The sequence below is a fragment of the Myotis daubentonii genome, chromosome 1 (assembly GCF_963259705.1).
Source record: "Myotis daubentonii chromosome 1, mMyoDau2.1, whole genome shotgun sequence".
Classification (NCBI taxonomy): Eukaryota; Metazoa; Chordata; class Mammalia; order Chiroptera; family Vespertilionidae; genus Myotis; species Myotis daubentonii.
The window spans coordinates 129,518,118-129,533,811 of record NC_081840.1 but is presented as its reverse complement, the minus strand read 5'-3'; the positions used below and the strand labels follow the sequence as shown (position 1 = coordinate 129,533,811).

The window sequence follows — 15,694 nt, the reverse complement described above, 5'->3', positions numbered from 1 at the left end:
ATCTCAAACATATTTTAGAACTATTAAAATGAGACTATCTTCATCCTGGGTGGCTACGGTTGGTTGGAGTGGTGTCCTGTAGACCAAAAGGTTGTGGGTTCCATTCCTGGTCAGTGCACATACCTAGATTGTGGGTTCGATCCCTGATCAGAGTGTGTACGGAGGCAACAAATCTATATTTCTCTCACATTGATGTTTCTCTCTCTCTCTAAAAATCAATAAACACATATATCCTCAGAGAGTCTGTGTACCAGCAAGAAAAACTGAGTATTGGGCCAATATATTCCAGACTCTACACTTTCACTCTGATAAAACTCAACATAAGAGGTATATTACCACTAGATAGTATATTTCAGGACTGGAATCAGGCCTGTGTCAGTGTCGACCCCAAAGCTACATGGTGCAACAAAAGAATAGCTTTGTTATTGGTTCTTTAAAAAATGTTGATTACACCACTATAGAAAAACAGATAAGCCAAAAAACAAACAATCATACCCAGCCAGCATGGCTCAGTGGTAGAGCATCAACCTATGAACCAGGAGGTCACGGTTCGACTCCCAGTCAGGGCACATGCCCAGGTTGTGGGCTTGATCCCCAGTGTGGGGAGTGCAGAAGGCAGCCAATCAATGATTCTCTCTCATCATTGATGTTTCTAGCTCTCTCTCCCTCTCCCTTCCTCTCTGAAATCAATAAAAATATATTTATTTTAAAAAAAGAGCAAACAATTGTTAATGTTTTGTGCACCCACTACCAGAGCAATACTTTTTTGAAAGTGTTTAAAATCATCTCTTTATATTGATTAGTCTTTGACACACAATGAATCAGAAACCTAAATAAATTTAAATGTAAAAAAAAAACAACCCACCTGGTTTTTAGCAAGTAAAATTTCCTTAAATATATAGTTTCATCATACCTCTAATTAAAGATTATAATTCATGTTACTAGCAAAAATTTTCATGAGATGTAATGAGTTAACAGTGCATTTTCTCCTCTAAATGTTAGGTCATGATACCATTATGAAGTCTTCAAAAGGAAAGTTTTCTCATACGCTGAATTCTAAATTCCATATTTTTCTATCAGCTCTTTTGCTTTAGAAATATAGGCATTCATGGCATCTTCCTTGGATAATCCTAGAAAGATACAAACAGATCATCTCACAAACAGATGCACTGGGAAGTTAAAAAAGTTCACTGAACTTAAGAATTAACAACCTTTTTGGAGGTTCCATGCTTCCCACTTAGCCTTGCCTTTTAAATCTAGCATTCCTGGACATTCTGCCAAAAGAAGGATAGACATATTGTCAGGTTTACTTTTTACTCTACGCTTCTATAATCATTGATCAAAGTATATTACTATTTTAAAGATGACAATAAATACCAATATTGATGTCTCCAATTACAGATTGTTTGTAGAGCCCGTAAAGTTCTTTCAGTTCTTCATCATCTGGCCTTGCTTTCAGCTTCCTCACATCTTCCGCTGCCCTATCAAAATCAGCCTAAAGCAAAGGAGAAAAGGCACATAGTCCATTCGCTAAGTGTATGCAGGCCCGTCTGTTTGGGGGCTTTTACCACCAAGCAGTGGGAACTCAGAGGAGCAGGGGGAGGGAGAGGCAAACAGAAATAAACTACTATTGCTCTGGCTCGACCAGAATTATCATAACTTATTCATGAACCCCAATCCAGGTATTTATGTGTTATACAGACAAGATATGGTGAATAAAATATAATTCTGAATACTGAAAATGTTCAACTTATCAATGTTAAAGAATTGAAGATGACACAAGTAAATGGAAAAATCACCTGTGTTTTTGGATTGGAAGAATTAATATTGTTAAAATGTCCATACTACCCCAAGCAACCAAGCAACCTACAGATTCAATTCAATCCCTATCACAAGTCCAGTGGCATTTTTCAGAAATAGAAAAAACAATCTTAAAATTTGTATGGGACCACAAAAACTCCAAATACCTAAAGCAATCTTGAGAAAGGAAATTATATCCAGAGGCATCATGCCTTCTGGTTTCAAACTATAATACAAAACTATATTATTCAGAACAGTATGGTACTGTCATAAAAACAGGCACCTAGGTCAATGGAATGGAAAAGAGAGCCCAGAAAGAAACCCATGCATACATGGTCAATTTAATTTAGAACAAATAAGCCAGTCTCTTCAACAAACGGTGTTGGAAGAACTGGACAACCACATGCAAATGAATGAAACTGGACCACTATCTTACACTGTACACAAAAATCAACTCAAAATGGATCAAAGACTTGAACGTAAAACTTGAAAGCATAAAACTCCAAGAAGAAAACACAGGTGGCAAGCTCATTGAAACTTGTTTTAGAGGTAATTTTTTTTGGATTTCACACCCACAGCAGAAGCAACAAAAGCAAATGTAAACAAGTAGCATTACATCAAACTAAAAAGCTTCTGCACAGCAAAAAAAACCCACCAACACGAAAAGACAGACCTACCAAATGGAAGAAAATATTTGAAAATCATATAGCTGATGGGAGTTAATATCTAAAATATCTATTAAAAAGTCATACAATTCAAAAACAAAAAACAAACAACCCAATTAAAAATGGGAGGTAGATCTGAATAGACATTTTTTCCAAAGAAGACATACAGATGGCCAACAGATAAATGAAAATGTGCTCAACTTCACTAATCATCCGGGAAATGCAAATCCCATCAGTAGATGAGTGGATAAAAAAGCAGTGTTACATCTATACCATGGAATTCTATGCAGAAGTAAAAAAGAAGGCTCTCTTACCCTTTGAGACAGCATGGGGGGGGGGGGCGGGGGCTAGAGACTATTATGCTAAATGAAATAAGCCAGTCAGAGAAAGATAAGTATCACATGATCTCACTCATATGTGGAATCTAAAGAACAAAGTAAACTGATGAACAAAATAGATCCAGAGACATGGAAGCATGAAACAGACTGTAGAATCTCAGAGGGAAGGGAGGGGTGAGAAGAGATTAACCAAAGAACTTATACGCATATATGCATAACCTATGAACACAGACAATAGTGTGGTGAAGGCCTGGGGTGAGGAGCAGGAGCAGGCTAGAGGGGTCAGTGGGAAAAAAGGGGACATATGTAATACTTTCAATAAAGATAAATTTAAAAAACACACAATGAGATATCACTTCACACCTGTTACAAAGGCTTTTGTCAAAAAGATAAGAGATAATAAGTGTTAGTAAGGATGTGGAGAAAATGGAACCCTGTACTCTGTTGGTGAGAATGTAAAATGGTACAGCCCACTATGGAAAACAGTATGAAGGTTCCTTAAAAAGTAAAATAATAGAACTATTATATGATCCAGCAATCCCATTTCTGGGTATTTAATGAAGGAAAAAAATTGCTATCTTGAAAAGACATCTGCACCTCCATTTTAATTGCAGCAATATTTATAATATCAAGACATGGAAACAACCTAAGTGTCCATCAACAGATGAATGGATAAAGAAGAGATATACAATGAAATATTATTCAGCCATAAAAAAGGAGACAATATTGACAATTGAATGTACACTGAGGGCATTATACTATGGAAATAAGTTAGATGGAAAAAGCCAAATACTGCATGATCTAACTTATACATGGTATATAAAAAACAAACGCAGGAACAAAGAACAGATTGGTGGTTATGAGAATCAGGGGCTTGGGAGATGAGGAAATAGGTGAAGGTGGTCAAAAGGTTAAAAAAATTGTAAGACATAGTTTTCCTGTAAGGTAAAGTGCATAAATAAATTTTTCTATTAAAAACTGTTTAATCGCATTACACTCAATGCAGCTCGATCAACCTAATGGACACCGTCTTCACTTCTTCCTAAATCTACACTTCACTATATGTAATAGCTTTGCTACCAATTAATATCTTGTCCAGGGCACATGCCTTTCACAGTCTTCAGCATCAGTATTATTTGTACCCATTTAATGGACTAGCTAGTTTCTGAGGGCAGTATTTCTGCTTTCATTGTGTAGATTCCTTTAAACAAAACTTGTAAGACTTATTTCAACTAGTTTACAGAAAAAGGAAGTTGTTCAGCCAACTTAGAGCTGATTAGTGAAAAGCAACTGGCTTCCTGGGGACTTTGTATACAAATATACTGACTTATAAACTTTGTCCTCCTCAGGACTTAACTCTGCCTAACTCCCCAGGGCCCTCAGCTCAGGACTTGGCCTGAAGCTGCCTCGTGGCATATTCCTCCTGAGACACAGTGCACCTAGAAACTTGGTTCCTACCCCTGTTTTAACCTCTTAGTGAATGTACAAAGGCTATTGTGGTTGTTCTCCTTAATAGAAATTTTCCATTCTTTTTAAAAAAATCATTTTTATGTCTCAATTATGGTTGACATACAATATTAGATTAGTGATTAGACATTACATAACTAAGTGATCAACCTGATAAATTTCACACCTGACACCATACAAAGATATTAGAATATTATTGATTATATTCCCTATGTTGTACTTTACCTCCCCCCATGAATATTCTGTAACTATAAATTTGTACTTCATCCTTTCACCTTTTTGCCTATTCTCCCAATCTACCTCCTATCTGGCAACTATCAAAATGTTCTCTATATCTATGAGTCTGTTACTATTCTACTTCACTTGTTTTTTGGTTTTTTTTAGATTCAATCATTGACATATATGTATTTATTGTCATTTTATTGTTCAAATTTTTTATCTTTTTTTTCTTTTTCTTATAGAAGATCCTTTAACATTTCATGCCATACTGGTTTAGTAGTGATGAACTCCTTTAGCTTCTTCTTGTCTGGGAAGCTCTTTAACTGTTCTTCAAGTCTAAATGATAGCTTGGCTGGGTAGAGAGAGTAATCTTGGTTGTAAGCCCTTGCTTTTTATCAATTTAAATATGTCCTGCCAATCCCTTCTGGCCTGCAAATTTTCTGTTGTGAAGTCAGCTGACAGTCTTATGGAAGCTCCCTTGTAGGCAACTAACTGCTTTTCTCTTGCTGCTTTTAAAATTATCTTTGTCGCCCTAGCCGGTTTGGCTCACTGGATAGAGCGTCGGCCTGGGGACTGAAGAGTCCCGGGTTCGATTCTGGTCAAGGGCATGAACCTTGATTGCAGGCACATCCCCAGTGGGGGGTGTGCAGGAGGCAGCTGATAGATGATTCTCTCTCATCAATGTTTCTAACTCTCTATCCCTCTCACTTCCTCTCTGTAAAAAAATCAATAAAATATATTTTAAAAAAAATAAAAATAAAATAAAATTATCTTTGTCTTTAACTTTTGCATTTTAATTTTGATGTGTCTTAGTGTGGGCCTTTTTGGGTTCATCTTGTTTGGGACTCTCTGAGTTTCCTGGACTTGTATGTCTATTTCTTTCATCAGGTAAGTGAAGTTTTCTGTCATTATTTTTTCAACTAGGTTTTCAATTTCTTGTTCCCTCTCTTTTCCTTCCTGTACCCCCATGATGCAAATGTTGGTACACTTGAAGTTGTCCCAGAGGCTCCTTACATTATCCTCCTTTTTGGGAGATTCTTTTATCTTTTTGCTGTCCTGATTGGGCATGTTTTGCTTCCTTACATTCCAAATCACTGATTTGATTCTCAGCTTCAACTCTACTGTTGATTCCCTGTAAATGATTCTTCATTTCAGTTAGTGTAGCCTTAATTTCTGACTGGTCATTTTTTATGCTGTTGAGGTTCTCACTAAGTTCATTGAGCATCCTTATAAGAAGTGTTTTGAACTCTGCATCTAGTAGATTAGTTGTCTCCATTTTGTTTAGTTCTTTTTCTAGAGTTTTGCACTGTTCTTTCATTTGGGACATGTTTCTTTATCTCCTCATTTTGGCAGTCTCCCTGTGTTTGTTTCTATAATTAGGTAGAGCTATGTCTTCCAGGTTTGGCAGAGTGTCCTAATATAGTAGGTGTTCTAGGTGTTCTATAGGTTCCAGTGACACAGCCTCCCTGATCACCCAAGTTGCACATTCGAGGTTTGTCCTCACCTCACCGCCCCCCCCCCCCAGTGTGGTCTGTGTATACCCTTCTTTTATAGTTGAGACGTTATTACTGTTGGTATGTCAATGGGATGGATTTCCCCCCATGCCAATCAGCTGCAAGGACTGACTTCAACCACCAACCACTGAGCTCTGACCACCAAGCTCCAATCACCATTGAAGATCAACTGTGCAGGGACCCATTCAACAGAGCAGGACTTACTTCAATGGGGCTCTGGTGCCTGCTGAGTCTGCCCCTTGAGTGTGTTGCTTGTGGAGGTGGTTGGGTAGTGATGCTTCAACATGGTCTAAAGCTGCTTACTGGGTGCACTGGCCCTGGGGCCTCCCAGGAGGTGCAGGCCACGGTCAGCCGCCACCTGTATTCTGCTCTGGACCACCTGGCATGAGCTACAAAGTGATCTGTAGATGGCTGCTACTTGTGCTGGGCTTGGAGGTGCTCAGGTAAGGCCACACTGTGAACCAAGGCTGGCTGCTGTTAGTGCCGGGCTCAGGGCCACTTAATGAGAGGTATTGGGCATGCTGATGCTAGATGCTACTTGTTTGATAGATTTTTAAAAGAAAATCTGAAGCATGAGCACAATAAGCCATTCATATGAAAAAGCCACTGGAAAAACAGCAGGGGTAGGCCTGAAAGTTGGGTGGAGCAGGGCCTCAGGAAACCATCTGGGCAAACTGTGTGAGCCAGGTTGATAGAATCTCAGATATGGTGCCTGCCTGTGGGCTCTGTAGGGTGAAAGCTCACCAAAGGCACAATGGCCTCTACTAGCACTTCTGTCTGGGAGAAAGATGTCCCTCCAGCTCTTGCTGTGATGCTAGACAATTCAGTTCCTCTCCATATGTCCCTTTTGAGTTGCTGCCCCAGTGCTGGAGCTCAGAGCTAAGAATAAATCTGTGTGAGGGCCCTTTAAGAGTAATTGCCTGGGATTCCAGCATCCCTCTGTTTCCCTCAGCCTCAATCTCCCCTGGTTTTTGCAGCCAGAAGTTATAAGAACTACTCTTCCTGGCAATGGAACCCTGAGCTGGGAGCTTGGAGTGGGGTTGGGGCCCCTCGCTCCTCAGGGGGGACCTCTGCAGCAGAGAGATCCCTCCCAATTTTTATCTGCCAGATGTGGGTATGGGACTAGCCCTCACATCTCTGCCCCTCCTACCAGTCTCTATGTGTTTCTTCTTTCATTTCCTAGTTGTAGGACTTCCATTCAGCCAGTTTTCAGGCAGTTCTGAATAATGATTGTTGAGTAGTTTAGTTTTAATTCTGATGTGGCTGTGGAAGGAGGCAAGTGTTTACCTCAGCCACCATCTTTTTTTTTTTTTTTAATTGATTTCAGAGAGGCAAGGACAGGGAGAGAAAGATGGAAACATCAATGATGAGAGAGAATCATTGATTGGCTGCCCCCTGCATGCTCCCTACTGGGGATCGAGCCCGCAACCCAGTCATGTGGCCTGACCGGGAATCGAACCGTGACCTCCTGGTTCGTAGCTCAATGCTCAACCACTGAGCCACGCTGGCTGGGCTAAGCCATCATCTTTACTGGAAGTTTCCCATTCTATTTTTTAATAGACTATATTTTACCTAGTGTTATTTGTTTTAAACCTGGGATAAGCAGTAATTGTCGAGTATCAAACACGACAGTCTCAGGGAGGCATTCTCTCCCCACCCTGCATTTTCTTTCTCCAAACCCAAAGAACCAAATGCCCGGCAGAGAAAGAAGATAGCCCCACTGTAATTTCAGAACCCCAGTTATCTCAGCAGAGCTGCAAGATAAAATTTCTATCCAGCACCAAAGACAGGACAGTAGCACAACTGAATAGTTGTTTTGTAATGAACAAAAATCCCTTGCAAATGGGAGACCAGAGTCTCCAACCTAAATAACCTTGAAAATGACCCCAATTATTCCAGGAATCTGAGAACCATGGGTCCATGTGACAAGGGACAAACCCCTGCCTCATCTTCCTGAATATTTCTAGGAAACTGTCAGTTCCATTATACATAACATCATGGTTAAGAACACAGACTTGAGCTGGACTTGGTGGTTTGAATCTAAGCTTCACCACTTCAGAGCTGTGTGACCTTGGGCAAGTTACTTGACCCCTCTGTTTCTTCATCTGGAATATGGGCCAATAACACCACCTATCTACAAGGTTGTTAGGCAGATTTAAATAAGTTAACATATGTAAAATATTCAAAATAGTGCCTGGCACATAGTGAGTGATCAGTAAAGTTTAACTACTATTATTTTTATTACAAGACTCTTTTAGGAAAAATAAACTAGTCCTAGAAAAAAAACGAAAAAAGTATTCACAATGAAGCAAGACATGAAAAAAAATTTAAAAAATAATTTAACAAAGAATAAAAAATTGTTTTCATACAATCAGCTTTGTAAGTAATATGGAAAAAATAAAGACTAGAAAAAATGTAATAAAATATGTAAAAATTACCTTTGGTTACTGGTAAGTTTTCTGGTTGTTTTAATACTTTCTATACTCTCCAAATCTTCTACAATGTGCATGTATTGTGTCTATAATTAGGACAACATAAAAACGCTACAATAATGGTGGGGCTTCGTAAGGGCAAGACAGGGCAGGGCTATTCAGAGAGGTGTGGGTTCTTCCCCTTCGGTTTACCAGGAGTCTCTGGTGTCCTGTTGTGAAGTTTCATGCCCTTTTCCAGGAACAGCAACTCAATTGCTTTTGGCAAGCCAAACCTTGATTAGAATTCTAAGGCTCGGTACCTGCCTTCTAGGAAGAAGTTTCTGAAAAATTGTTCTTCATATTATGGACAGGCTAATGAATATCTGAGACCCTCTCCACAGAGGAGTTCAGCCCCTGACACAGTTTCACAGGCAGTGTCAGGGGTCCTTGTCCCTTCTCCCTTCCCAGATAAAGAAACCCATTCCAGGGCAGGGCCCAGGATCCTTTTCTTTCCAGCACGCCCTTCCCTGGCACCCTGACTTGGTACAGTCCTGCTCTACGGTGTGGTTCCCAGGTGCCCTCCTCTCTAAGGACTTTCCCATCCAGCCATGATGAGCTCTAGTGCAAGGAACACTGTGAGAGACACACTGCTATGGGATTCTGCGCAAGCACCTAGGCTCCTCTGAGCCTCGGCTTTTGCTGAAAAAAAGATCCTATCAATCTAAAGCAGGGAGGTGTTAGGGTTAAATACAATTAAGAATGTAAATATTTTTATTTTATTCTGTTGATTCTGCCTGCCAGAGCTCATCACCTGAAACATACTATTTAACACACGTATTGGCTAGGCAGCCAGGGATGAACAGGGCAGCCAGTTCTCAAGGAGCTCAGGGACCCCTGGGAGATGAGCAGGTCAGTAATGATCATGTGATATTTGGGTGCTCTAGGAACAAAGAAGAGGGAACAGCAGTAGGGGCAGGAGAATCCTTCCCAGAGGAGATAGAGCTGAGCTGAGCTGGAGGTCAGCGCTTGTGGGGTGGTCTGGAACAGGGAGGGGTTGCAGGCAGCATGGACAGCAATTATCAGGGCTCAACATAAAGGCTGGATGGGACTGTATATGCTTGTTCCCTCATAGATCCACAATAGAGGGCAGACATAAATATTCATCTTGGTAGCAAGAGCCGTGCCTTACAGAGTGCTGGCAAGTGGTACAGCCTGTGTGCGCTCCTTATCGAGTAAATGACTACGTGAGAGGATATGAGGGGGGTCTGAAAGTTACCATAGGTGAGAAGCAGCTTCAAATGTACAGCTGTTACATTGAATTCTAAAGTACTCTGGGCAAAGGGGAACGTTTAGTAATATTCCCGTGCTTCTGTGGAGCTGGGCTCGCTGCTGTCAGTGGAGAATTTCTGCCTCATCAGAGCTGCCTGTCCTGGATGAGCCCAGTCCTTAACATCCTGGATGAATGCACATGTGCCTCATTCCCTGGCAACTGTGGTGGAGAGTCTTTGAAACAACTGCATTCAGGCCTCTCCCCGGACCCTTTCCTGCTCATGTGTTCACCACAAGGACCCCTGGCCACACCCCTGGTGGTAGCAGTGTGCCCAGTGTCCCTCCTGTCTCTCACAGTGGGTGCATCCTGCCTTCCTGGAGACGGACACAGTCTTTTACTGCCTAGGAGCACTGACCACCCTGGCCTCTGTGTAAAGCTCCCGAAGACGGCCCCCGAGGGTGACTCTCGCCTACTCTAACTTTACTTTCTGCAGCCAAAGAACATGGTCACTGCATATGGTGTTGACGATGCCTTTGTGAGCAATCCGTTCCCACCGAGAAACTGAATTAGGAAGATCAAACTGCACAAAGGTGTGTGCGAAAGAGGTTAGACGTGTGCCAATTGTAAAATAATGAATTCCCTAGCTCAAAAAGATGTGTTTCTTGAAGAAGCAGTCTGCCTTTTATTTTCTAAGAAAGAAATATGTCCAAGTTTACAGCACTGTCAGCTTGCCTAAAAACTTTGCTGCAGAAGTAAACATATTGTAATTCTAAAATACAAATTTGAGGTTATAGCTGAATCAGCAATACCATGTGTTTTGCCAAACAAAACTAAGCAAAGTACCAAGCTAAAAAGGAAGAAAGTTTTGACATTGAAAGATTTGATTATTTGGGGAAAGTTCAATATGAATTATGTCACATATAAGAGAAAAATATCTAAAGGTTCAAGGACATGCTTATCCTTACTGGACACTTAGCACATGCCAGGCACTTTTAAATGCTCTATACATGCAGCAAATTTAGCCTTAACAATCCCTCTCTTCCATTTTTAGACGAGGAAACTGAGGCACAGAGGGGTTAAGTATGTCACAGGCTAAGAAGGCGAGAGGTTTGGATTTGAAATGGGCTGGCTCTGGAGGATGTGCCTTTGCCCACCATAACATATTCCTTAAAGAATCGTTAATGAAGTGAGCCATGCTCGTTCCAAGAAATTGTAAGCAAATATTTTTAAATTATATTTTAGAAAAATATTTAATAACTAGAGGCCTGGTGCACAAAAATTTGTGCACTGTGGCGGGGGGGGGGCTGTCAGTCCAGCCTGCCCCTTCTCACAGTCTAGGCGCCCTCAGGGGATGTCCTACTGGGGAGTCCCTCTGTGGGAGACAATTGGGCTGATCAGGGGAAGGTGCCACCCCCATTACCCCACTGCTGCTGCCACTGCTGGCCGCCATAGCTGTGAGGCCTGAGCCCCAGGCCTTGCAGCCACTATGGCTTTGTCTGGATGGACTTCTGGAGGACGTCACCCTAATTAGCATATTACCCTTTTATTAGTATAGATGAGAAAATGCTGGTAACATAGTGTTACATAAAGGAACAAATGTATATACATAATAGCACAATCAGTGTCTATATATGCCCACATATTTGCACATAGGTACATACACATGGCCATGCCTGGGTGCACACATACATATTTTTGGCATACATGTATAAGTAACCTATTAAGTCAGCAGTGATCACCTGGGTGAGGAATTTCTGATGGTTTTGTTTGTTTGTTTTTTGTGGTTTTTTTAAAAAATATATTTCATTAATCTTTTACAGAGAGGAAGGGAGAGGGATAGAGAGTTAGAAACATCGATGAGAGAGAAACATCGATCAGCCGCCTCCTGCGCATCTCCTACTGGGGATGTGCCCGCAACCCAGGCACATGACCTTGACCGGAATCGAACCTGGGACCCCTCAGTCCTCAGGTTGATGCTCTATCCACTGAGCCAAACAGGCTAGGGCTGATGGTTTTTTATTTACTTTATATCTGTTCTCTTTCCCAAAACTTTTCACCCTGAACATATATATTTTTCACATATCAGAAAAATCGTATTTTTAAATTGAGTTTTACAGATATTTGCCCTTGCCCAAGAGACCCCTTGTTTGTACTAAAAGCAAAGGGGCGCGAGTGAGACCCCAAACGTCCTCGCCTCCACCTCCAAGAAGGAGGCAGGGCAGGGCCACGCTGTCCTCCCCGATCCACCCGGCGACCAGCTCCCTGGGGCCGGTGCCTACTTAGCGTTTAACCAGTCCATGGGGTTCACAGGAGTTGCCATAGGGAGCCCCGGCTCGCCGTCAAAAGAACGGCGCCGGCATGGTCTCCACTGCAGTAAGGGGGCGCTGGCGAAGGGATGGGAGCGTCCTGGGGATCAGCGCGGACCGCTCTCGGGTGGCGAGGACGCCGGCAGCAGCTGCCCAAAGCGCCGGGTCCGAGATGCACAGCCGCCTCGGGGGCGTCCTGCCCGCCCCACGTCCCCTGAACACTGCCCTCTGGGGAGCTGTCCTCCCGCGGCTGCCCACCCTCCGGCTCACCTGCAGGGACATGGTGGTGCGCTCCACCGCTGCTGCACCCAGACGCTCCCCGACCCGGCTCCCTCCGCTCTTTAAAGGCCGTCAGTCCGGGAGGGCGGGGCCGGGAGGTGAGTGGCACTCGCCCGCCCGCCTGAGGCGACCGCTGTGGTCCTCCTGCCTCCTGGATGCGCTGGGCTCTGGAGGATGGCCAGCTGCAAGTGCGGCGGCAACTGGAAAAGCGAAAGGAAGGGAATTTAAATGAGTTCTTCTCCACTCAGGGCTCGCTGCCCGATTCTTTCTCAAGAGGCTGTTGGCAGGAAATCCGACGAGGCCTCCCTGGGCACGGACCTCACTTATGATTCTTCTTTTTTTATGTATACCTCCATCCTCCCCATGATGCCTAGAACCCTGGACGGTAGACAGTCTTTGTTCAGACCTTTCACGTCTCCCCAGCTGCCTCTAGACACACTTCATCAGGAGTGAAAAAGGCTGGTAGTTTGGGTCTTTTCTTTGTAAAGCAGAAACACATTCTGAACACGTGCTGCAACCACACTAACTTTCACAGGCACAAGACTACAGACTGGCCGCATTTTTTTTCTGGGGGGAAATCAGTGTCACTCCAAGTTTGCAGCCACACAGAATGGGATTGTGATCCACATTGATTAAATTTTCAAAGAGCTGGGACCGCATTTCTCGGTCATATGAGGAGTTCATTTACAGCTCTTCGTTTAAATAGGAACATTGTGCAGCGAGGTGACAGGAAGAATCCACAAAGTCAGGGTCAAGACAGTTACTAATTTGAAACGTCTAAGGATACAACGATGTCTAACAATGCAAGGGACAGAGAAGAAAAGCCTCAACACATTTTAGCAAAATTCATTTTAAAAATATTTGCTACTTTTTCATGTAAATCCCTTGGTTTGTAATTTTCTCCTTGAAAATACTTTCATAGTGATATCAGTTGAATTTCCAAGGAAAGAACAAAAAGCAAATGTCAGAAAAACTTAGTGGTCACGATTTTTGTGTTTTTATTTTCTAAATTCCTGGGCTCTGGGCAATACACACTGGGTTCAAAGGCAAACGACAGCTTCAGAAAAGTGAAATAAGCAGCTTCACAGGCAAAAAAAAAAAAACCCCAAAAGACAAAAAACAACAACAACAACAACAACAACAACAAAAACGCGAAGGGAGTTTATCACTACCAAACCAGCAATGCAAGAAATGCTAAAGGGACTGGTATAAAAATAAGAAATCAAAAGGGAAGAAGGAACACAGGCATAAAAAATAAAAATGGCTACAAACAAGTACCTATCAATAATAACTTTAAACATAAACCAACTAAATGCTCCAATCAAAAGTGGCTGAATGGATAAAAAAACATGACCCATATATATGATGCCTATAAGAGACTCACCTCAGAAAAAGGGACTCACACAGAATGAGAGTGAAGAGATAGAAAAATATCTTTCAGGAAAATGGAAATGAAAAAAAAGCTGGGGTAGCAATACTTATATCTAACAAAATAAACCTCAAAGTGAAGGCCATAACAAGAGATAAGGAAGGCCACTTCATAATACTAAAGGGATCTAAACAACAAGAGGGCATAACCCTGGTAAACATATATGCACCCAATGCAGGAGCACCCAAATACATAAAAAACCTCCTGGAAGATATCAAGGTAGAGATCGACAACAACACAATCATAGTAGGGGATGTTAATACCCCATTGACATCACTGGATAAATCCTCTAGACAAAAAATCAGTAAAGAAACAGCAATCCTAAATGAGTCACAAGATCAGATGGACTTAATTGACATCTTTAGAACATTTTATCCCAAGCCATGGAATATACATTCTTCTCAAGTGCACATGGGACATTTTCAAAGGTAGACCACATATTGGGATACAGGCAAAGCCTCTCCAAATTCAAGAAGATTGAAATCATAGCAAGCATCTTCTCAGACCACAATGGCATAATCTATAACAATAAAAGCATAATATGTACCTGACTGAACGGCCAAAGAGCAGAAGACCACCTGGACGACCACGCTATGACACCCACTGGCACCAGGCCAGCCAAGGCGAGTGCGATGTGATTGGTCGGGGGTCTGGTCATTGCCCCATGATTGCCCTGCAGAGGGAGGCCCAGGACACTGGCCAGCAGGGCCATTGATCAATCAATTGGAGGGCTCCATGATCGCCCCAAAGAGGAAGGCGCAGGCCACCAACTGGCAGGCTGTGGTGGGTGGGCAGGGTCTCCGTCTGTGGAGAGATCCATTGAGGAGCCTTGACTGGGTGGGCAGGGCCTACCTTTTTGGGGTGATCGATTGCGGGGCTCCTGGACTGTGTGAGAGGGCACAGGCCAGGCTGAGGGACCCCCGACCCCGAATGCACAAATTTTGTGTACTGGGCCTCTAGTATTAGAAATAAACTACAATAAAAACAATGAAAAAAAAGTTCAAACACTTGGAAGCTGAATAGCATGCTATTAAACAATGATTGGGTTACCAAAAAGATCAAAGAAGAAATTAAAAACATCCTGGAAATGAATGACAATGAAAACAAAAGAATTCAAAATCTGTGGGACACAGTGAAAGCAGTCCTGAAAGGGAAGATTATACCTCAGGCTTACCTCAAAAAAACAAGAAAAAATGGAAATAAATTATCTAACTCTACAACTTAAAGAATTAGAAAGAGAGCAACAAGAAAAGCCCAGAGTGAGCAGAAGGAAGGGGATAATAAAGATCAGAGCAGAAATAAATGACATAGAGACAAAAAAATAATACAGAAGATCAATGAAACAAAGAGCTGGTTCTTTGAAAGGATAAACAAGATTGATTTTCTTGTTTATTCTAGTCAGCCTCACCAAGAAGCAAAGACAGAGGACCCAAATGAACAAAATCAGAAATGAAAGAGGCGAAATAACAACAGACCCCACAGAAATACAAAGGATTGTAAAAAAAAAAAAAAAAAACACCAAAAAACTATGAACAATTCTATTCCAAAAAACTAGACAACCTAGAGGAAATAGACATATTCCTAGAAAAATACAACCTTCCAAAACTCAATAAGGAAGAATCTAAAAACTCAATAGGCTGATAACTATGGAGGAAATGGAAGCAATCATCAAAAATCTTCCAGCAAACAAAAGCCCAGGGACAGACAGCTTCACAGGGCAGTTTTACCAGACAGTCAAAGAAGAACTAAAACCTATTCTCCTCAGACTATTCCAAAAAATTCAAGAGGAAGAAATACTTCCAAGCTCACTCTATGAAGCCAGCATCACCCTAATACCAAAACTAGGTAAAGACAACATAAGAAAGAGAATTACAGGCCAATATCCCTCATGAACATAGATGCCAAAATCCTCAACAACGTCCTAGCAAATCAGATCCAGCAGTACATCAGAAAGATCATACACCATGACCAAGTAAGATTTATCCCAGGGATGCAA

The 15,694-nt window shown here is 42.0% G+C and overlaps 2 protein-coding genes across 5 annotated transcripts in view; one reads left to right on the top strand and one right to left on the bottom strand.

Annotated features, from left to right (window-relative positions):
- Window positions 1-15,694, top strand: part of MSANTD7 (Myb/SANT DNA binding domain containing 7) — a 501,345-nt gene that overhangs the window by 235,132 nt on the left and 250,519 nt on the right. The window lies entirely within an intron of this gene.
- On the bottom strand, window positions 235-12,411 carry ACBD7 (acyl-CoA binding domain containing 7). The gene is made up of 4 exons (XM_059659758.1): window positions 12,261-12,411; window positions 1,378-1,495; window positions 1,212-1,274; window positions 235-1,130 (listed from the first exon to the last, which is right to left on the bottom strand). Exons 1-4 carry the CDS (start codon window positions 12,270-12,272, stop codon window positions 1,057-1,059), a joined length of 267 nt encoding a protein of 88 aa, XP_059515741.1. The 5' UTR covers window positions 12,273-12,411; the 3' UTR covers window positions 235-1,056.

What these genes read in the sequence shown, in the direction of transcription:
- ACBD7 (XM_059659758.1), bottom strand. An exon ending in AATTGGAGACATCAATATTG is followed by an intron (nt 1,275 to 1,377) that starts GTATTTATTGTC and finishes TTCTTTTGGCAG; the next exon opens with AATGTCCAGGAATGCTAGAT. An exon ending in AGCATGGAACCTCCAAAAAG is followed by an intron (nt 1,131 to 1,211) that starts GTTGTTAATTCT and finishes GTATCTTTCTAG; the next exon opens with GATTATCCAAGGAAGATGCC.